Raw genomic sequence first — 23,133 nt, forward strand, 5'->3', positions numbered from 1 at the left:
AAACACCTGGGGCTGATGATGATGACTGGCTGAGTGGAGTTAATGACTGGATATAAGGCTGCCGACGCCCTTCTGGCCTGCGGGTGATTTCTCTGTGGACTTCTAGGAAACCAGTCTGATTCCTGCTCATCTAAAGCTAAAGATTTCTGCTTTGCCTTTTTGCATTAGTGTTTTGTTTTCCTTGCTTTTCTGGATTCTGCCATTCCCTGCTGGGGTGAGCTGAATCTCCTTTTGCCTGTTGCTCTGTCTTCAGAATATTCCTGAGTACTGACATAGCCTTTTTTGAAGCCTAGCATCTTCAGGGCCTTTTTTACTGTCAGTTTGTTGGCTCTTATTTTCATAGGGTTTTTTCACGGATTGCAGACAGCAGCCTTCCTGTCCTTTCCTAGCTAAGCTAGCTTGGGCCCCATCTTTGCTCAGTCTTTCTGTCTGTGTTTTGTTCTTTCTTCTTGCTTCACCGTCATTATATGTTGGGGGCTGCCTATTGCTTTGGGGTCTGCTCTGGGGCAATTTAGATTTCCCTTTCTGTCTTTAGGCCATGTAGTTCTCCGGCTGTGATCGAGGGGCCTAGGGCATCGTAGGAGCCCCCCACGGCTACTGCTAGTTGTGTTGATAGGTTCAGGGGTCTGCAATCCGATAGCTGCCAACTTCTCTGGTTTTCTGGACTTAGCTAGCATTTCTATTTTTGCCTCCTACGGTAACTCAATCATAACAGGTCGGCTTTTCAACTTATCTGTACCCGAACATGATGCTATGCGATCCTATATTAAGGAGTCATTGGAGAAGGGTCATATTAGACCATCCTCGTCACCTTTAGGCGCTGGCTTTTTTTTGTGGCCAAGAAAGATGGTTCATTAAGACCGTGTATTGATTATCGTTCCCTTAACAAAATGACGGTTAAATATCAGTACCCGTTACCTCTGATGTCTGATTTATTCTCCAGAGTTAAGAGTGCCTGCTGGTTTACTAAGCTTGACCTCAGGGGGCGTATAATCTTATTCGCATCAAGCACGGGGATGAATGGAAGACGGCGTTTAATACTCCGGAGGGACATTTTGAGTACCTGGTGATGCCTTTTGGGCTCTCTAATGCCCCTTCTGTCTTCCAGTACTTTATGAATGATATTTTCCGAGACTTTGTGGATAAGTTTTTGATCATCTCCCTGGATGATATTTTGATCTTTTCTAGTGATTGGGATTCCCATGTGGAACATGTCCGGACTGTGTTCCGGATTTTGAGGGAGAATTCCCTGTTTGTTAAGGGATCGAAATGCCTCTTTGGTGTACAGAGGATTTCATTTTTGGGATTTAGCTTGTCTCCATCGACTATTGAAATGGACCCGGCCAAGGTACAGGCCATTTATGATTGGGTTCAGCCTACTTCTTTGAAGGCTCTCCAGAAGTTTTTGGGTTTTGCTAATTTCTATCGTAAATTTATAGGTAATTTTTCTAGTATTGTCAAACCACTGACTGATCTGACCAAGAAGGGAGCTGATGTGCTGAATTGGTCTCCTGAGGCGGTCTCAGCATTTCAGGAGCTTAAGCGGAGATTTACTTCAGCTCCAGTTCTACGGCAACCTGATGTCTCACTTCCATTTCAAGTGGCGGTAGACGCTTCTGAGATTGGTGCAGGAGCTGTTTTGTGCCAAAAAGACCCTGTGACTTCTAAGATGAATCCCTGTGCCTTCTTTTCTCGAAAGTTTTCCCCATCTAAACGCAACTATGACGTGGGGAATCGGGAATTGTTGGCCATGAAATGGGCATTTGAGGAGTGGAGACATTGGTTGGAGGGAGCTAGACATCAATTTGTGGTCCTCACCGATCACAAGAATCTGATTTATCTGGAGTCGGCCAAACGCTTGAATCCTAGACAGGCTAGATGGGCCTTATTTTTCACGCGTTTTAATTTTGTGGTCTCTTTTCTTCTGGGCACTAAGAATGTTAAGGCAGACGCCCTTTCTAGGAGTTTCTTTGCTGATTCTCTTAATGTGACCGAGCCTACTACTATCCTAGGTGAGGGGGTAGGCCTGAGCGTTGCCCTATGGGAAGATTGTATGTTCCTGACCAGTGGAGAAAGAGTGATGTCTGAAGTCCATTGCTCCGCATTGGCTGGTCATCCAGGTATTTTTGGTACCAGAGATTTGGTGAGTCGGTCGTTTTGGTGGCCTGCCTTGTCTCGTGATGTCAGGAATTTTGTACAGTCCTGTGGAACTTGTTCTCGGTCTAAACCCTGTTCTCGTTCTAGTGGGTTGCTGATGCCCCTGCCGGTGACCAAGAGGCCATGGACCCATATCTCAATGGATTTTATTTCTGATCTTCCTGTCTCTCAGAGAATGACTGTTATCTGGGTGATTTGTGATAGATTTTCGAAGATGGTCCATCTTGTACCTCTCCCAAAGTTGCCATCTTCTGCTGAGTTGGTACCCTTGTTTTTACAACAGGTGGGTCGGTTACACGGGATTCCTGAGAACATTGTGTCCGATAGAGGGGTCCAGTTTGGAACAAAAGGCTTTCCAGAATCTGGAAACAATCTGGGAATTCAGTTATCCTTCTCCTCCACGTTTCATCTCCAGACCAATGGGCAGCCTGAGAGAACAAACCAGACCCTGGAGTCTTATTAAAGATGTTTTATATCTGCTGATCAAGATGATTGGGTCTCATTTTTGCCCTTGGCCGAATTGGTGCTGAACAATAGAGCTAGTTCTGCCACTTTGAGGTCCCTTTTTCTGTAATTTTGGGTTTCATCCTCGATTCTCTTCAGGGCAGGTGGAATCTTCGTCCTGCCCAGGTGTGGACACTGTGGTTGTGAGAATGCAGCAGATATGGGACCAAGTGGTGAATAAGTTGTCACTCTCTCAGGAAAAGGCCCAGCGGTTTTCCAACCGGCATTAGGACCATTGGTCCCCGGTTTAAAGTGGGTGATAAGGTTTGGTTGTCGTCTAAGAATATTTCTATGAAGGTTGCATCTCCAAAATTTAAGCCAAGATTTATTGGACCTTATAAGATTTTGGAGATTCTTAATCCTGTTTCTTTTCGAATGGCTCTTCCAGTTACGTTCAAAATCCATAACGTATTTCACAAGTCACTGTTGAAGAGGTTTGTTGAGCCAGTAGTTCCTGTGGCGGCACCTCCTGACCCTGTATTGGTTAAAGACAATGTGGAATATGAGGTAGAGAAAATATTGGATTCTCGTTTGGTTAGACAGAGACTCCAGTATTTGGTCAAATGGAAGGGTTATGGCCAGGAGGATAATTCTTGGGTCTCTGCCTCTGATATTCATGCCAATAAATTGGTTTGTGCTTTTCACCGGGCCCATCCTGATCGGCCTGGTGGCATGGATGAGGGTTCGGTGACCCCTCCTCAAGGGGGGGTACTGTTGTGAACTCATTTTCTGCTCCACCAGTTGAGAGGTCTCCTTCAGTTTTCCCTCTGGTGGTGACAGGAGGTAGTGAGGTTGGTTTAATTGGTAGTGATCTGCTACCTGATGAGGAGGAGAACGATTGGATCTCTGGAGTAACAGACTGGATATAAGACAGCTGACGCCCTATCCTGGTGCTGGTGATTCAGTCTGCTTCTCAGGTCTTGGACTTCAGCTCTGTTCCAGTCTTCTCAAGTTAAGTTTGTTTTTGCTATTGTTCACACTTGCTCTTGTTGGTCAATTCAGTTTTTTGTGGTCAGCCAGCCCCTGCTGGGGTTGTGCTGAATTTCCACTACTATTTATCTGTATTTCCCTTTTGGTCCCTTATTAGATTGGCCTCTTTTTGCTCTGTCTCAGAATATTTCAGAGTGCTGATATAGTGGGAGAAGTCTAGTGACTTCAGGGTTAATTTTGCTATCAGAAGTGTTGGACATTATTTTGGTAGGGTTTTTGGCAGATTGCAGACAGTGTCTTTCCTTTCCTTTCTAGTTAGTCGGGCCCTCACCGTTTGCTCAGCCTATTTTTCTGCCTTTGTTGGTGTTTTCCTCTTGTTTCACCAACAATACATGTGGGGGGCTGTCTTTCCTTTGGGGTCTGCTCTGGGGCAGTTAGCTTTCCTCTTTTCCTGCTTTAGGCTTATGTAGCTCTCCGGTAGTGACGAGGCGTCTAGGATCATCGTAGGTATGCTCCACGACTGCTTCTAGTTGTGTGGTAAGATCAGGGATCTGCAATCTGCATAGTTACCAACCTCTCTGGTTTTCTGAGACTTGGCTTGTGTTGTTTTTTTCCTCCTCGGTGACCCATTCATAACAGAGCAGCATATGGGGGCATAATCTATGGAGCATCTTATGGGGGCAGCATATGGGGGCATAATCTATGGAGCATCTTATGGGGGCAGCATATGGGGGAATAATCTACTGTACCACATCAGGACACATGTTACTGTTACATCGGGCCTCCTGATGGAGGCGCTATAATCTGACTGGCAGACGGCGGGCGATACGATGAGTATCCAGACCATATATATCTGAGCATTCCACTGGTTTTATGTGCATATTATTGTTTGACCCCGGATGGGGGTTCTTGTTATATACGGTGGGTATATACTCAGAAGGCATTGATCCTGTATGGGTCAAAATGTATCATATGTCTGAGGGCGATTCCCTATGCTATCTATTTTGTGCCAGAGCAATCTGAGCCTAATGTATATATGATGGTCAAAACTTATATATCTTTTTCATTGCTTATCTGCGTGTCAATTGGTGATCTAATTGATATCATATCTTTTGAGTCCTCAAAGGAGGATTTGTTATCTTTGCATTCAATTTCACCTTAATACGCCATTATACTGCCGGTGTGTCCCTACATATGTTTTTAATCTATTGGGGTATAGGGCCCTCCTTATTATAGGATTGCCTTTGCATAGTGATAGGGGTCCCTTTAGTATCGGGGAAGGGATCTCCTTAGTGGCTGCAGGGTTTAATAGGGTCCCTAGGGAAAGTCATCATTGAGCGGGGGCGACACAACGTTCCCACCTAGGGTGCCAACCTCCGCGGCAAGGAAGGTGTGAGTGCTAGATTGCATTAGGGACTCTTAGAAAAAACTATAAAAATGGGGATTTTCTATCGGGCACTTTGTTTTTTTTTGTTGTGTTCACTTTTGTGGTGTGACCCCCTTTTTTGGGGGCTCTATCAATAAAGTTTAATTTTTTAGGGTATTATATGATAATTGGGGGCAGCATATGGGGGCATAATCTATGGAGCATCTTATGGGGCAGCATATGGGGGAATAATCTATGGAGCATCTTATGGGGGCAGCATATGGGGGAATGATCTATGGAGCATCTTATGGGGGCATAATCTATGGAACATCTTATGGGGCCCATAACCTTTATGGAGCAGCATTTGGGGCATATTATTCTACGGAGCATTATTAACCTTTGTGCAGCATTATATGGGGTGTACTTTATATGGAGCATCTTATGGGGCTATCATGAACTGTATGGAACATTATATGGGGCTCCTGATTCAATATGGATATTCAAAAACATTTAACCTACTGATGTCTCAATTAATTTTATTTTTATTGGTATCTATTTTTATTTTTTAAATTCACCAGTAGCTGCTGCATTTTCCACCCTAGGCTTATACTCGAGTCAATAAGTTTTCCCAGTTTTTTTTGTGGCAAAATTAGGGGTGTCGGCTTATACGCGAGTATATACGGTACGTATGAAATATAGAAAAATGTAACTGAAATACTGCTACAGAAAAATTGAAGGTACTTAGAGCATAAATAGTTTGATTCATGAGCGACCAACAGCCAATGACAAGCCGCATCTTATTGTTGGGGAACTAACCTGATATGACACCTCTGCTGGGATGAAGAGCCTACAATATATAGGGCAGGAAGGCTGTTCGACTCTCATGAATTGGCCAATTTAAGTACCTTAGTTATTTCTGTAGCCATTTTTTTTCTGTAGCAAAATTGCAGTCAATTTTTCTATATTTCATATACATATATTTTAATTCACCTATTTTCTATGGCAATAATGCAGTTCCAATTATCTAGATTCCATACTCTGCATTTCAGAGTGCAGCTATTATTTCTTAGTTTCCTAGCTTTCACCTGTACATACTAGTTTGGATGTGCCGATCAGTTTTTTCTGTTTACGGGATACTCAAACGACACGTCATCAGGACGCAGAGGCTGCAGTTATTGCAACTCCCTCTGCCCCCATCCTTGAATGAACCATCATCAGTGACGTCTATTTCAGGGTCTGGTTCATTTGTCAATTCCGTCGGATGCTCAGTAGGATCTTGACACTGTACAATATTCTTTTTATTGCAGAGTGACAGTGCTCTAACTAGCCAGTTCGGATGAGATTAGAATTCAATTAGTGTTCGTTTCAGATCATCTTTTTAAATATATCAGCAGCACAACTCTCAACAGTTTGAGATACAATGTATCATCCAGAATAAAGCCTGCTTGGCTCCCAAGTATATATTTATACGGGCTCCTCAGCTGAAGGCAGGATGTTATCAGTTCTCAACTTGGATGTAAACAAGAATGTTCAATGTTCTAAGTCCTTAGCATACAACAATTACAGGTCCAGTACATGGAGTGTAATAGCTTGTGTATAACTGGACAAAAATTTTAGCAATGAGACAGAAGATGCAAGTAACACTTCATACATCAAGAGCAATGAAAAACAAAGAAATTCTTTTATTTACTCACTGGAATGTCATTGCTCCTGCTTCCAGCGTACATCGAGCAGGCGACTGTTCATTTAATTTACGGAAGAGCTGTTTGGCTTGGTTTTGATATTGCTGCAAATCTCGGCCAGACTACATAAAAAATAAAATGGACAAATATAAAGCTCCAAATATAAAAATCTTATTATTTTATATATTTTTTTCGCATATATATATTAATACCACTGTGCTTCGCAAACATCATCATCACTGTCCCCATTGTGACTTACAATCTAAATTCCCTACCAGTCGGTCTTTGGACAGTGAGAAAAAAAAAAAAAAATAGACAACCTGGAGGACACCGACACAAACACGGGGAGAAAATAAAAACTCTGTGCATGTGTTGTACTTGGTGGAATTGAACCTAGAACCAGGGCTGTGGAGTTGAAGTTGGTATAAAGTGAACCAACTCCAACTCCTAAAATACACAATAAATTGGGTACAATAGTACAATGCAGATTGTGCCTTAAATTTTTTCATAAAAATTTGGCAACGTTATGAAAAGTCCCATAAATATCTGTCCTTTTCCTCATGTAAGGATCTCGTTTTTTAGCTGAGATGAATCTGTGCTGCACTTTATGTACATGCTCAGCATTGAGGCCGTGCTATGTGGTCAGAGTCAGGGAAATTGAGGAGTCAGAGTTTTGGCCTACCGACATCACAGTTTTGTGCCAAGAACCCAAGAGCTAACCTCTGAGCCAACATTGGAATCAACATTAAAAGGAACTTTGATATAAATAATGCCGAGTCGAAATACCAGATACCACATGGACAGCAGTAATGCTGTCTCTAGTACATCCTTGAGTGCATCATGGCACTCTAAAGGTAAAAGTTGTAATGTTTTTTTCAGGCCAATTCAATCTGAAAAAGCACACAAAAAACGATAATTAGACCTACGGGTAATTGTATTTCCAGGAACCCATCCTAACAGCACCATAGAGGACGTCCTTCTTATCCTCATTGGAAACGAGAGGTTAAAAAGGACCCTCCCATCTCCACCCTTCAATGCCTTTTCAAAGTACCACATCTGGATGGATGCAACAGAAAATTTTATTAGACATTCTTTATGCCAACAGTACGTCACATTAGTCTAGAATCTTCTAAGTAGGGTGGGAATTAGTAGTGCTGTCAGGATGGGTTCCTGGTAATACAACCACCTGTAGGTCTCATTACCGTTTACCAGTTCACCAATCCTGAAAGCACCATGGAGAATACCAAAGTATGATAATCTAGGGTGGAACCAGGGCTGTGGAGTCGGTAAGCCACAGTTGCGACTCCGACTCCTGGATTTTATCAGGCTCCGACTCCTTCATAAATGGCCAATTCATAACAACAAATTTACTGTTGTAAAATATTAAACATCGTGCTTATTCAGTTTCTCACCATCATATAAGTAATCAGACCACTTAGAGCAAAAACTACATTTATTAGAATACAATTAGAATATAGCAAATAACTTTTATAAACTTTTCTAAACTGTAAGTAAATATGCAATAAACACTTTTATGCAGTTAATAAGAAGAAATCTATAAATTTGTCCTCAGAAAAAGTATTGCCTCTGTCAGATCCTCCTTCATGGATGCCCTCAAATCTGATCTAATTATTTTGAGAGCAGAGAACAACCTCTCTACACTAACTTGTGTTGGTGGCAAAGCAGTAACCACTCGGGCAACATCTCTGACAATGTCAGGATACAGAGGAATCGCTTGTTGCACTGTTATTTTTGATGAACGGTCACATTTCTCAATTTCTTTTAGTGCACATGAAAAATTCTGCTGAAATGTACTGGCTGTGTTCCTTGATGGGGATGACTCTTCTTCTATGCGGGAACGCTTTGCACGGTCCTTGTGATCCAAATATTTTTCGAAATTAAATTCTTCATCAGTTGATGATGAGGGTGAAGATGTGGCAGGACGACCAAATTCTTCTTGTTCCTCCTGACTGTTCTGCAACCCTTTCATCCTTACTGCTATTTCAAACAGAGCTTCTTTTCCTTTACTTAGCTGTTGATCATCTAGAAGAATCCGATGCATTGGGTCTACATAAACAGCTGCCAAAAGAATGTTATTTTGTAATAGTAGCTCCTCTCTCCGTTTCATTGATGTAGCAATGCCACTTGCAATTAACCCTCCTCTTTGAGACAGGCGAAACATCAGGTTCTTCCACTCCTTTAAGAAAATACCTGGAGTTAAGTCCTCTGCTTGTAATTTTTTAGTCACTGTAAATGGGTGCTTTAACAATTTTTCCAGCTCAGTCACCTGATTCCACTGACTTTCATTTAGCGTCAGTTGAGGGTTAGCCATGTCTACAAGAAAGGTTTTCAGTTCAACCAAGTGCTGAATCATTAAGTAAGTACTGCCCCATCGTGTGGCTTGATCAATAATTGCCCCTTTTCCAGCACGTCTCTTCAAAATTGAGTCAACTTTAGGGGTTCTGGCAACAGTAGCCAATTTTCTCACCTTGCCAATCAGTGCAGCAGCATGTCCTTCTTGCAGACTGTCTTATAGCCAGCTGTAGCGTATGCACAACACAGCGCATGTGATGAATGAAAGAACATATTGACACAGTTTCAACAAGATCATCTAAACTATCATGTTGCTATTCATCTGTAGCAACTTCAGTTTGCTCCTCAGTTACAATACTGTGTTCCTCTATTTCAAACATTTCTGTGTCTGTGGACCCAGAATGTTCTTCTAGCTGCTGGTCACCATCATTACTCTCATTCATTAGCTTAATAGTACTTATCATATTTGAAGCATTGTCAGTTACGACAGAAAGAACTTGCTCTTTTTTAAGTTCATAGTCTTGCAGAACCTTTTCCACCAAGACCTGGAGAAACTCACTGGTGTGATGAGCTTTGGTGTCTTTTACTGCCAATGTCTTGGTAACTATTTCATTTTTGTCACAAACAAATCGGACATTGATGGCAAAATAGTTCACTCTGTGACGTGTGCAGGCATCCATTTTAAGAAACAGAAAGCGTCCCTTGAGAGTTTTTTTAAGTTCTTCCTTTTGTTTAAAAGCTTCTTCGATTACTAATTTTCTAATACTCTCTCTCTCCAGAGAAACACCAAGCTTGCGGGCCATTTCCCCATTCAGACACATAAAAGCTGGTCGTGAAAATAATGAAATAGGCACACTATCCTTTACAACAAGCTCTATGATCTGTTTTTTAAATGTATCTACTGTCATTGTCACAGTAACTTTGTCACTGACAAAATATCTTGCAACTGATGGCTGCAAAGTTCTCTGCTCCTTTGTTTGGCTGGAAGAGCTGGGCACTGGTTCATTGGTTTGGATGCAGTCTTTCTCATCCACTGCTTTCAGTACTTCTGGATGAAAGCGCTGTAAATGTCTCTTTAGATTAGAAGCTCTGGTAGGAGCATTTTTATCTTTGCCTGAATATGCACTCATCTTGGCTTCACAACATTTGTTTTCGTCTGGATCATTTGTCATACACTGACAGACATAATGTTTTCTATCTTGAGTGATGGTGAAATGTTCAAATACAGCTGATTTAATGTAATGCTTCTTTGACATTCTCAGGTTTTTAATTCTGCATTCACAATCCAAATGACAATTGTTTTTCCTAAAAACAATTGTACAAAATTATTGCCAGGTCGTACAACTGATACAGTGGTCAGTAATACTGTTATTATTCCTCATGTACTCACAGTTAACTGATGCAAAGTTTGTTGAAAGGATAATACTTCTTACAGTCTTCCTCTTCTGAGTAGCAGGCAGCTGTGAGATGCTTGGAAGACGCACACCTAGTATGATCTAGTCTAGAGGAGGAGCTTTACTACTAAGAATTTGCAACACATTTTCACTTTCAGTTTCATACATTGTAAGTAGGGGGGTTGGGGCAGCATGAGGTTAACCAAGTATAAGATTAGATAAGGGCAGTGGAGAACAGTGACACACAAGAAGTAAGAAATGTCTCTATCTCCAGCAGAACTGCTTATCACTGTTGTTCATAGTTTGATAGAACATATATATTTGAGTAACATTTATAAAATTCATATGAAAGTTCAATTATGAAATATTAATACATTTTTTTAAAGCTGGAGTCGGAGTCGGTACATTTCTACCGACTCCAACCAAAACTAACTCTGACTCCACGACTCCGAAGCCCTGGGTGGAACTACTGCATGAAGAACTTTTCTATCGAAGGCTAGATGCCCTGAGACTACATCTAGTTTATAACGTTTCGTGAAGGTATTTAAACTAGATAAAGCTGCGGCTCTGCAAATCAGGTCTGCAGAAGCTCCCCCTTTCTCTGCCCATGATGTAGCTACAGCTCTACAGTGCTGTGCAAATTAATTGGGACAAAGCAATTTAAGTAAAATCGTAAGTTGGTTACCAGTCAGTGATTCAAGCCAGTTTTAACTGCTTTGAACAGGCACTCACATCTGTTCAAAGCAGTTAAAACTGGTTTGAATCACTGACTGGTAACCAACTTACAATTTTACTTACAAAAATGCTTTGTCCCAATTAATTTGCACAGCACTGTAGTTGAATGTGCTCTAAGCATATCCGGGGGAGACCTTCCCTGAGCTTTGTAAGCTAGAGTGATTGTGGATCTAATCCACCTGGCTACTGTGGATTTGGCCGCTCTTTTACCCTTATTTGAACCCCCACATTGCAGAAACAAGTTTGTGTCCTGCCTCCAGTCTTTAATAGCCTAAAGGTATTTAAGAACCGTTTCTCTAACTTTCTAACAATGAAAGTCTTTCCTTCAGGTTTCTTGGGTGCTAGCAGTAAGAGGGGAGAATAACCTCCTGATTCATGTTGGGAGTTGACACAACTTTAGGGAGAAACGCTGGATCGAGCTTCAAGACTCGTCGATCCTCGAACACCTGCAAGTATGGGTCCTGAATAGATAAAGCCTGTAGTTCCCCTAATCTTTTTGCTGATGTGATCGCTACTAGAAAGGCAGTCTTGAAATAGAGTCTACTAATGTCCATGTTGTTTGCTGGTTCATATGGGTGTTTACACAGAGCATTTAGTAGTAAGTTTAGATCTCATGATGGGACTGACTTTCTTACAGAAGGCTTCAGTCTCTGTATAGCCCTAGAAAACCTAGCTATCCAGGGGTGGGAAGATAAGGGAGTCAAAAAATACACTAAGGGCTGAAATCTGCACCCTCAGAGTACTTGGTCTAAGGCCTTTCTTGAAACCTGACTGTAGGAAGTCTAGGATCCTGGGAATGTCCAGGAGGGAAGTCTATTGATGTCTCTCCACAATAGCTGCAGAACAGCTTCCAAATCTTGTAGATGGTGGAAGTCACCGGCTTCCTACTTGCTTGAAGGGTAGAAATTACTTCATCTGACAACCTTTTTAACTTTAAGACAGGATCCATGCTGGGAGCTGAAGACTGTCTGGGTCGTGGTGGAGAATTGGGCCCTGGTGGAGGGGATCCTTTCTTCTTGTAAAGAGGATGGGGTTTTCCTCTGCCATCTTCATCAGCAGAGGGAACCAACTTCTCTTCAGCCAGAGGGGTATCACCAGGACAATTTTTGCTCCTTCCTCCTGTACTTTCCTGAGAACCCTCGGGACTAGAGGAAGGGATGGAAATGCATACAGCAGACCCTTTCCCCATGGCTGAGAAAGTTCGTCAACCCCCTGCTGAATCGCCTAAGGGATTTAGGGAGAAGAATCTTCTGACCTTTGCATTCTCCCTGGTAGCGAACAGATCCACTTGTGGCACCCGCCAGCGTTGGCACAGCATACTGAACACTTCCTTGTTCAGTTCCCATTCTGTGGAAGATATCTTCTGTCTGCTGAGAAAGTCTGCTACCTGGTTTCTGGATCCCTCCAGATATACCGCGGAGATGGATAGTACTGTCGCCTCTGCCCATCTGAAGACCCGCTTTGCTAGCTGTTGTAGTGCAGGTTGTTTTGGCCCCCCTTGATGACGTAAGAATGCTACTGCCGTCGTTTTGTTGGACTGGAGTTTTATTTACATGTCTGCCTTTGACCACCGACTGGACCTGGAAAAGTACTTTCCACACTGCGTAAAGCTCCCTGAAATTCGAGGACCTGGATCCTAACTCCAGACTCCACTCTCCTTGGAAATATCTGCCTTCCACATGACCTCCCCAGCCTAGCTGACTTGCGTAGGTGGTGACCACAACGCACGAGGAAAGAATCCATGAAACTCCTCTCTGGAGGTTTTCTGGGATGGTCCACCAATGTAAGAATTCCTTTACCAGGAGAGATAGGGCCATCATCTTGTCTAGTGACTGTTGATTCTTGTCCCATGCCTATAGGACCACACCCTCAAGTTCCCGGGAGTGGAACTGACCACATTACACAGGGAATATAAGACGTCATTAGTCCCAAAATTCTCATCTATTCCCTAATGGAGCAGCGGCTTCTTGAAAACGGGTGAATTCTTTCCACCATGGCCTGTTTTTCTTCTGGCAAGAAAGATATTTTCAATTGGGAGTCTAGTAGGACCCCTAGAAATTTCTTCCGGGCACTGGGACAGGATGCGATTTTTTCCAATTTATGACCCATCCCAGCTTCTGATGTGTAGAGATCGAGAACTGGCAATGGTCCCCGAGCTGTTCCTCAGAACTGGCCATTATCAGAAAGTCGTCTAGATAAGGAAATACGATGTCATTGTGGTTCCTTAGGTATGCGACTACTTCTGCCATTAGCTTGGTGTATACCCTGGGTGCAGAGGCTAGACCAAAGGGAAGATACCGGAACTGGTAGTGATGGACCCTCCCCTGGACCCTCAAGGCAAATCTTAGGAATCTCTGGCAGGACGCGTGGACTGGCACATGATCGTATGAATTTTTTAAATCTATGGTACACATCACCATATCCCTGTCTATAAGAGGGTCCATATACTTGATGGATTCCATCTTTAATTTCTTGTATCTGATCCATCTGTTTAAGGGCCTGAGGTTTATTATTGTCCTGCTCTCTCCTGAGGGTTTCTTTAAGAGGCTGGAATAATGGCCCATGTATTTTTCTTGCTCGGGAACCGGAACCATTGCCCCGATCTACCTCTCTGGGGTAGATGGGAGAACTCTAATTTGTAGCCCTGAGAGACTATCTGCAAGATCCATGGGTTTTGAGAAATCTCCTGCCAGCCCCCTCAGAACCGACCTAGCTGTCCCCCTACTCTCATGGCATCATTTCCTGCCTGAATTTGAAGGGAAAATGGAGTTTATATCCTTTCCCCCTTTGGGGTAACTCCATCTGCCAGATTTGCCTTTCCCCTTATAATGCGACTTCTGGCTAGGTTGGGGCCTATGAAAGGGCTGGTATTTCTTTGTTTTTTCCCCTCAGAGAACCAGTTCTTTTTGTCTGATGCCTTTTCTAGAATACAATCCAGAACAGGTCCAAACACCTTATAACCCGAGAAGGGAATGGAACAAAGTTTATTTTTGGACTGAGTGTCCGCTGACCAAGTCTTTAACCAAATAGCCCTTCGGGCAGCATTGGACAAAGACCCATTCCTGGCTGCGAACCGCACTGATTCTGCCAACGCATCAGCCATGAATCCGGTTGCCAGTTTTAGAAGTGGAAGGGATTTAAGGATGGTGTGTCTGGGAGTCTTAGATCTTAAATGTTCTTCTAAGTCGTCGATCCATAAGTGCATGGACTGCGCCACCGAAGTTGCAGCAATGTTGGCTTGGATTATGGCTGCCGAAGTCTCCCAGGTCCTCTTTAGGAGACCATCCGCCTTCCGGTCCATGGGTTCCTTCAGGCTCGAGGAAAGGGGATGGAAGTTCTCTTTGCCACTTTGGCTACCGGGACGTCTATCTTGGGCATGTCCTCCCAGGCTTTGACATCCTCAGGCTCAAAGGGTAGGTGGAGCTTAAAATCTCTCGGGATGACAAGCCTCTTCTCCGCATCCTCCCATTCCGCCATGATCATAAAGCGAATGTGGGCATTGACCGGGAATACTCTACTTCTCTGGGAACGCAATCCCCCAAACATCTCATCCTGTACGGTGAGGGTTTTTGGGGTTTCCTCCACCTGCATGATTTCACGAACCACCAGGAGTTCATCCGTTTCCACAGAGGGGAAAAAAAAAAAATAATATACCTCTTCCCTCCTTCTGGAGGGTCAGTAAAAACTTCCCCTTCCTCTTGGTCAGATTCGTCCCGACATCTCGTCTTCAGGAGTCACTTCCGTTTCCCTTGGTCTTTTACGGGACCCTCTCTGGGATTCTGAGGATACGTTGTTTCGGAAATGGATAAGTGGACCTCATGTCTGACAGCAAAGAAGTCTGTTCCTCACAGATGATCCTTGAAGTGCAAGGCTCACATAGGTGTTTTTGCCAGTATTCTGGTAGCTTGACGCCATAGATAGTACATTTTTTGATTTTCCCACACTTCTTGCTATTGTTCCTTTGTGGTTGCCAAGACAGGTGTTCCCCCCCTAGAATACACAGAGTATATGCCATGTGTTTCTAAGTGTAGGGTAAGGGCTAAAGGTGGTTGTTTGCTTTTGTAAGCTTACTCACATGCCCCTGGCTTTGCTCCAAGCCACTGTCTGTTTTAGTGGGATCCTCCATGACAGAATTACTGGTATGCAGTCCCAGCTTACAGTAGGGCAGCCCGCACACACACAGGGACCCTATTTATACGATACCTGTCCAGGCGTAGGTCTTCGTCGAAGCCTCTTCCTGAATCCCATTGTGAAATGCACACCGAAACGCATCCCCCTGGCCTGCAGAGATGACATCACCGTGGAACGAACGCTGGAGTGCATGCCGTCCGCGACCAGGAAGTGCCCCGCCAGTCTGCAGAGATGAAGCAGCCAGAAGCGCGTTCGCAGGGCTTACAGCACGCCGGAGGCAGACGTCTGAGCCGAGAGCCTCCAGGCAGGGGGAAGCAGCTCAATAACCGAGGAGCAGCACTACTCTGAGGTGGGCTGAGGGACCCCCCCATCAGAGGGTGTCGGCCGTAGATATCTTGGTGGCAGGAAGGGAAAGGCTGGGCCCCCGATCCAAGCCAATCTTCCGGTACAGTCAGGGATAGGAGCTTCCTCTCGTCATTCCTATCCTCAGTGAGACAGGAAAAACACTGATGGGTGGAGATGAGAGGGTCCTTTTAACTTCTCGTTGTTTCCTGTCCCAATGAGGATAAGAAGGACATCCTCCACGGTGCTGTCAGGACTGGTGAACTGGAAATGAGAATTTAACGTATGCACAGCGATATACTGTATTTAACAAGTGGTGTGCATGTGTACAGTCATTCTGAGCTCCTTTGAACTGCTTCAGGCTTTGAAAGCTCCAAAGTCTGAATATCAGATGTAATCCACTGATCACTAGTTTACATAAATGTTTATAAAAAAAAAGTGCCAGCGGCAAAGTTGCAGGAAAATAACTGAGAATATGCCAAAGAAAACTATTCAGGAAAAACACAACTAGCGTTTTCCTGTAGTGCATTTCTGCTTCAAAACATGAGAAGGACATTGGAGTCTAAAAGCTGCTGTGCACCCTTACAAGCATCACAGCTATACAGTAATATCCTTGTAGTCATATGATGGCAGATCCTTTGCACACAGTAATGATATTTTTTTTTAGTGTGTTGAATTTTTTGAAATGCACAAGTGGTAGTTTTAAGGAGAATCTGTCAGTAGAATCAAAGCTTCTAAGTCATCTACAGGGGCATGTAGGTCACAGAAAGTAGAGCAAAATAAATTGATACCTTGAGATCTGCGATCTTATTTTAGAGAAATCCACATGTTCTTAACCCCTTAGTGACCGAGGCAATTTTTACAATTCTGACCAATGACTATGAGGTAATAACTCTATAACGCATCAACGGATTCCACTGATTCTGAGTGCTTTTTTCGTGACATATTGTACTTCATGTTACTGGTAAAATTTCTTCAATATGACTTGCGTTTATTTATGAAAAAAATGGAAATTTGGCAAAAATTGCCAAATTGTAATTTTTGAGCCCATAAATCAGAGCATCATATCACCCAAAATAGTTAATAAATAACATTTCCGAACATGTCTACTTTACATCAGCACAATTTTGGAAACAATTTTTTTTTGTTAGGACCTTATAAGGGTTAAAAGTTGACCAGCGATTTCTCATTTTTTACAAGAAAGTGTACAAATCCATCTTTTTTAGGGGCCACCTCACAGGTTATAAGAGTCTTGCTGGTGTTGTGTCCATACACAACCACCCTGGGTGAGCATTACCATCACTCTGCTCTGACTGATGCTAGATGGAGGGCAGTTTATAAGAAGAGAATGACTGTTCAAACTAAGTACAGGCACTTCCTCAGGGCACCCTTGGTGTGGCCAAATATTACGCTGCACCTAAAGCTTAGCCATGCCATGATGCACTGAGTGCCTGCATTTGGCTTGAAGAGTGGTTTTGTGCTGACAGAGTTCTTTTTTTAAGGGAGCAGACAGACAGCCATATTTCCTGACCGGACAGTGAACGCTGCATAGAAATACATCACACTGTCACGCTAAGGTCAGGAGAGGTGTCAGACCAGTCCATGCACTGCAATGTGATCCTTGCACAAGAATCAGGCCGTCTGTCTGCACCTGTTAACCCCTTACCTACAATTGACGTAATATTCCGTCCATGTGTCCATGGACCTAATTACCATGGACGGAATATTACGTCATCGCGATCAGCGGCGCCCACGTGGTGAGCGCCGCTGATCGCGGCCGAGTGTCAGCTAATTATCATAGCTGACACCCGGCACAATGTGTCAGGGGCGGTCACGGACCGCCCCCGACACGTTAACCCCTTGCACACCGCGATCAAACGCGATCGCGGTGTACCGGGGGTTAAAGGGAAGCATCGGCAGGGAGGGGGCTCCCTCCGTGCTTCCCTGAGCCCCCCACGGCAGCGCAATGTGCAGCGCTGCTGCGGGGGGCTCTTTCCCTACAGGCCCCCGGATCCAAGATGGCGACGGGGGCCTGCAGGGAGCTGACTTCCTCACTGCCTGCAAAGCGCAGGCATGAGGAAGTCTGCAGCAGTGCCTGTGACAGATCGCTGATCTGTCACAGTGATCTGTGATGTGACAGATCAGCGATCTGTCACAGGACAGTGATGTCCCACCTGGGACAAGGTAATAAAGAAAAAAAAAAAAAAAAAAAAAAGTGTTAAAAATAATTTAAAAAAAAAATCGCTAAATAAATCAGTAAAAAAAAAAAAAAATATTCCCCAATAAATCCATTTTTTCAAAATAAAAAAGACAAAAACAATAAAAGTACACATATTTGGTATCGCCGCGTCCGTAATGACCTGCCCTATAAAACTGTCCCATTAGTTAACCCCTTTAGCGAACCCCTTAAAAAATAAAAATAAAAAACGAACCAAAAAATAATGATTTATCATACCACCGAACAAAAAGTGCAATAACGCGCGATCAAAAAGACGCATATAAATATGCATGGTACCGCTGAAAACGTCATCTTGTCCCGCAAAAAACGATCCACAGCATCATCCGCAAAAAAATAAAAAAGTTATAGCTCGCAGAATAAAGCGATACAAAAATAATTATTTTTTATATAAAATAGTTTTCATTGCAAAAAACCGACAAAACATAAAAAAACGACCTAAATGAGGTATCGCTGTAACCGTACTGACCCGAAGAATAAAACCGCTTTATCAATTTTACCGCACGCGGAACGGTGTAAACGCACCCCCCCAAAAGAAATTCATGAAACGCTGGTTTTTGTTCATTCTGCGTCCCAAAAATCGGAATAAAAAGCGATCAAAAAATGTCACGTGCCCGAAAATGGTACCAATAAAAACGTCAACTCGTCCCGCAAAAAATAAGACCTCACATGACTCGGTGGGTCAAAATACGGAAAAATTATAGCTCACAATATGTGGTGATGCAAAAACTATTTTTACAATAAAAAGCGTCTTTTAGCGTGCGACAGCCGCCAAACATAAAAACCGCCATAAACAGTAAATCAAACCCCCCGTTATCACCCCCTTAGTTAGGGAAAAATAATAAAACTAAAAGAAAATGTATTTATTTCCATTTTCCCGGTAGGGTTAGGGCTAGGGTTAGGGTTAGGGCTAGGGCTAGGGTTAGGGCTCAGATTAGGGTTAGGGGTGTGTTGAGGTTCGGGTTGGAGTTATAATTGGGGGTTTCCACTGTTTGGGCACATCAGGTGCTCTCCAAAGGCAACATGGCGTCTGATCTCAATTCCAGCCAATTCTGCGTTGAAAAAGTCAAATGGTGCTCCTTCCCTTCCAAGCTCTGCCATGTGCCCAAACAGTGTTTTACCCCCACATGTAGGGTATCAGCCTACTCAGGACAAATTACAAAACAACTTTTGGGGTCCAATTTCTCCTGTTACCCTTAGGAAAATAAAAAATTGGGGGCAAAAATATAATTTTGCGGAAAAAAATGTTTTTTTTATTTTCACGCCCAGGCGTTATAAACTTCTGCGAAGCACTTGGGGGTTCAAAGTGCTCTCCACACATCTAGATAAGCTCGGTGGGGGGTCTAGTTTCCAAAATGGGGTCACTTGTGGGGAGTTTCAATAGTTTAGGTACATTAGGGGCTCTCCAAATGCATATGACACCCGCATACCAATCCATCAAAGTCTGCATTCCAAAACGTCACTACTTCCCTTCCGAGCCCCGACGTGTGCCCATACAGTAGTTTTCTCCCACATATGAGGTATCAGCGTACTCAGGACAAATTGGACAACAACTTTTGGGGTCCAATTTCTCCTGTTACCCTTGGGAAAATAAAAAAAATGGGGACTAAAAGATGATGTTTGTTGAAAAAATACGATATTTTTATTTTCACGCCCGGTTGTTATAAACTTCTGTGAAGCACTGGGGGGTTCAAAGTGCTCACCACACATCTAGATAAGTTCATTAGGGGGTCTAGTTTCCAAAATGGGGTCACTTGTTGGGGGTTTCCACTGTTTAGGTACATCAGGGGCTCTCCAAACGCAACATGACACCCGCAGACCATTCCATCAAAGTCTGCATTCCAAAACGTCACTACTTCCCTTCCGAGCCCCGACGTGTGCCCATACAGTAGTTTTCTCCCACATATGAGGTATCAGCGTACTCAGGACAAATTGGACAACAACTTTTGGGGTCCAATTTCTCCTGTTACCCTTGGGAAAATAAAAAATGGGGACTAAAAGATGATGTTTGTTGAAAAAATACGATATTTTTATTTTCACGCCCGGTCGTTATAAACTTCTGTGAAGCACTGGGGGGTTCAAAGTGCTCACCACACATCTAGATAAGTTCATTAGGGGGTCTAGTTTCCAAAATGGGGTCACTTGTGGGGGGTTTCCACTATTTAGGTACATCAGGGGCTCTCCAAACGCAACATGACACCCGCAGACCATTCCATCAAAGTCTGCATTCCAAAACGTCACTACTTCCCTTCCGAGCCCCGACGTGTGCCCATACAGTAGTTTTCTCCCACATATGAGGTATCAGCGTACTCAGGACAAATTGGACAACAACTTTTGGGGTCCAATTTCTCCTGTTACCCTTGGGAAAATAAAAAAATGGGGACTAAAAGATCATGTTTGTGGAAAAAATACGATTTTTTTATTTTCACGCCCGGACGTTATAAACTTCAGTGAAGCACTGGGGGGTTCAAAGTGCTCACCACACATCTAGATAAGTTCCTTGGGGGGTCTAGTTTCCAAAATGGTGTCATTTGTGGGGGGTTTCTACTGTTTTGGTACATCAGGGGCTTTCCTAACGCGACATGGTGTCCGATCTCAATTCCAGCCAAAAACGTCAAATGGCGCTGCTTCCCTTCCGAGCTCTGCCATACGCCCAAATAGTGGTTTACCCCCACATGTGGGGTATCAGCGTACTCAGGATAAATTGCACAATATCTTTTAGGGTCCTGTTACTTTTGGAAAAATAAGAATTGAGGGTGAAAAGATCATTTTTGTGGAAAAAATATGATTTTTTAATTGTACTGCTGTACGTTATAAACTTCTGTGAAGCCCTTGGGGGTTCAAAGTTCTCACCACACATCTAGATAAGTTCCTTGGGGGGTCTAGATTCCAAAATGGTGTCATTTGTGGGGGGTTTCCACTGTTTTGGTACATCAGGGGTTTTCCAATCGCGACATGGTGTCCGATCTCAATTCTAGCCAAAAACGTCAAATGGCGCTGCTTCCCTTCCGAGCTCTGCTATGCGCCCAAATAGTCATTTACACCCACATATGGGGTATCAGCGTACTCAGGACAAATTGCACAATAACTTTTAGGGTCCTGTTACCCTTGGAAAAATAAAAATTGGGGGTGAAAAGATCATTTTTGTGGAAAAAATATGATTTTTTAATTGTACTGCTGTACGTTATAAACTTCTGTGAAGCCCTTGTGGGTTCAAAGTTCTCACCACATATCTAGATAAGTTCCTTGGGGGGTCTAGTTTCCAAAATGGGGTCACTTGTAGGGGGTTTCCACTGTTTAGGTACATCAGGGACTCTCCAAACGTGACATGGCGTCCAATCTGAATTCCAGCCAATTTTGCATTGAAAAAGTCAAACGGCGCTCCTTCCATTCTGAGCTCTGCCATGCGCCGAAACAGTGGTTCCCCCCACATATCAGGTATCAGCATACTCAGGACAAATTGCACAATAAGTCTTGCAGTCCAATTTCTCCTGTTACCCTTGGTAAAATAAAGAAAATTGAACCTGAAGTATTTTTTTTGTGAAAAAAAGTTAAATGTTCATTTTTTTTTTAATATTCAAAAAATTCCTGTGACGCACCTAAAGGGTTAATAAACTTCTTGAATGTGGTTTTAAGCACCTTAAGGGGTGCAGTTTTTAGAATGGTGTCACTTTTGGGTATTTTCTATCATATAGACCCCTCAAAGTGGCTTCAAATGTGAAGTGGTCCCTAAAAATAAAATGGTGTTGCAAAAATGAGAAATCGCTGGTCAATTTTTAACCCTTATAACTTCCTAACAAAAAAAAATTTTGGTTCCAAAACTGTGCTGATGTAAAGTAAACATGTGGGAAATGTTATGTATTAAGTTTTTTGTGTGCCGTATCGCTGTGATTTAAGGGCATAAAAATTCAAAGTTGGAAAATTGCGAAATTTTCAAAATTTTCGCCAAATTTCCGTTTTTTTCACAAATAAACGCAAGTTATTTGAATGCAATTTTACCACTAACATGAAGTACAATATGTCACGAGAAAACAATGTCAGAATCACCGGGATCCATAGAAGCGTTCCAGAGTTATGACCTCATAAAGGTACAGTGGTCAGAATTGTAAAAATTGGCCCGGTAGTTAACGTGCAAACCACCCTTGGTAGTGAAGGGGTTAAAGGGGTTGTTCAAAAACACTACACTAATATTTACAGGGGGAAGATTGTTTTAAAAACATATGAAATAAGGAATACTCGGCTGTGGTGACACGCTGGTTTAGTGACCCAAGAAGGGGATGTCATCGCTTCCCCCCTGGCATAGGCCACCAATGCGGCCTGTGCTTGGTTCACAGGGGTTAACCCCTTTCTGACATGACATACTATCCAATCCACGGGACCCGGGCCCATAGGCCTGTGGACGGGATAGTACGTCACAGTGGTCAGCGGCGCTCACGGGGGGTGCGCCGCTGATCGCGGCCGGGTGTCAGCTGATTGTCACAGCTGACACCCGGCACATTAACCCCTGGCACACTGTGATCAAACATGATCGTAGTGTATCGGGGGCATAGGGAAGCATCAGGCAGGGAGGGGGCTCCCTGGTGGCTTCCCTGAGACCCTCGGAACAGCGCGATGTTTCAAAGGCCTCCTCAGACCCCCGTATCTAAGATGGCCACGGGGGTCTTCTGGGTCCTGCAGGGAGGCGGCATTCTCAGTGCCTGATGAGAGCAGGCACCAAGAAAGCCTCCTCAGTGCCTGTCAGATCGCTGATCTGACACAGCGTCCTCAGCGAAAAAATATAAAAGTTATAGCTCGCAGAATAAAGAGATGCAAAAATTATTATTTTTTATATATTAAATTGTTTTTATTGTATAAAAGCGCCAAAACATAAAAAAGATATAAATGTGGTATCGCTGTAATTGTACGGACCCAAAGAATAAAACCGCTTTATCAATTTTACCACACGTGGATCGGGGTAAACCCCCCCCCCCCAATAAATTCATGAAATGCTGGTTTTTGTTCATTCTGCGTCCCAAAAATTGGAATAAAAAGTGGTCAAAAAATGTCACGTGCCCAAAAATGGTACCAATAAAAACGTCAACTCGTGCTGCAAAAAATATGACCTCACATGACTCTGTGGGTCAAAATATGGAAAAATTAGAATTATAGCTCTCAAAATGTGGTGATGCAAAAACTATTTTTACAATAAAAAGCGTCTTTTAGGCTGTGTGCCCATGTTGCATTTTCTATGCGTTTCCGCCACGTTTTTGCCGCAGCGGAAATGCATAAAAACGCTAATAAAACGCATCCCCATGGAATCCTATGGGATTCTGCAGAATCACATAGCGGTAAAATCTGCAGCAT

The 23,133-nt window shown here is 43.3% G+C and overlaps 1 protein-coding gene across 1 annotated transcript in view; it reads right to left on the minus strand.

Annotated features, from left to right (window-relative positions):
* Positions 1 to 23,133, minus strand: part of SEC22B (SEC22 homolog B, vesicle trafficking protein) — a 64,556-nt gene that overhangs the window by 35,968 nt on the left and 5,455 nt on the right. The window contains exon 2 of the mRNA XM_073578357.1: positions 6,652 to 6,761. Within this exon, the coding sequence (XP_073434458.1) occupies positions 6,652 to 6,761 (110 nt within the window). The remainder of the gene's footprint in view (positions 1 to 6,651; positions 6,762 to 23,133) is intronic.

This window comes from Dendrobates tinctorius, unplaced genomic scaffold (assembly GCF_039654945.1).
Source record: "Dendrobates tinctorius isolate UK_male_01 unplaced genomic scaffold, ASM3965494v1 ptg000059l, whole genome shotgun sequence".
Classification (NCBI taxonomy): Eukaryota; Metazoa; Chordata; class Amphibia; order Anura; family Dendrobatidae; genus Dendrobates; species Dendrobates tinctorius.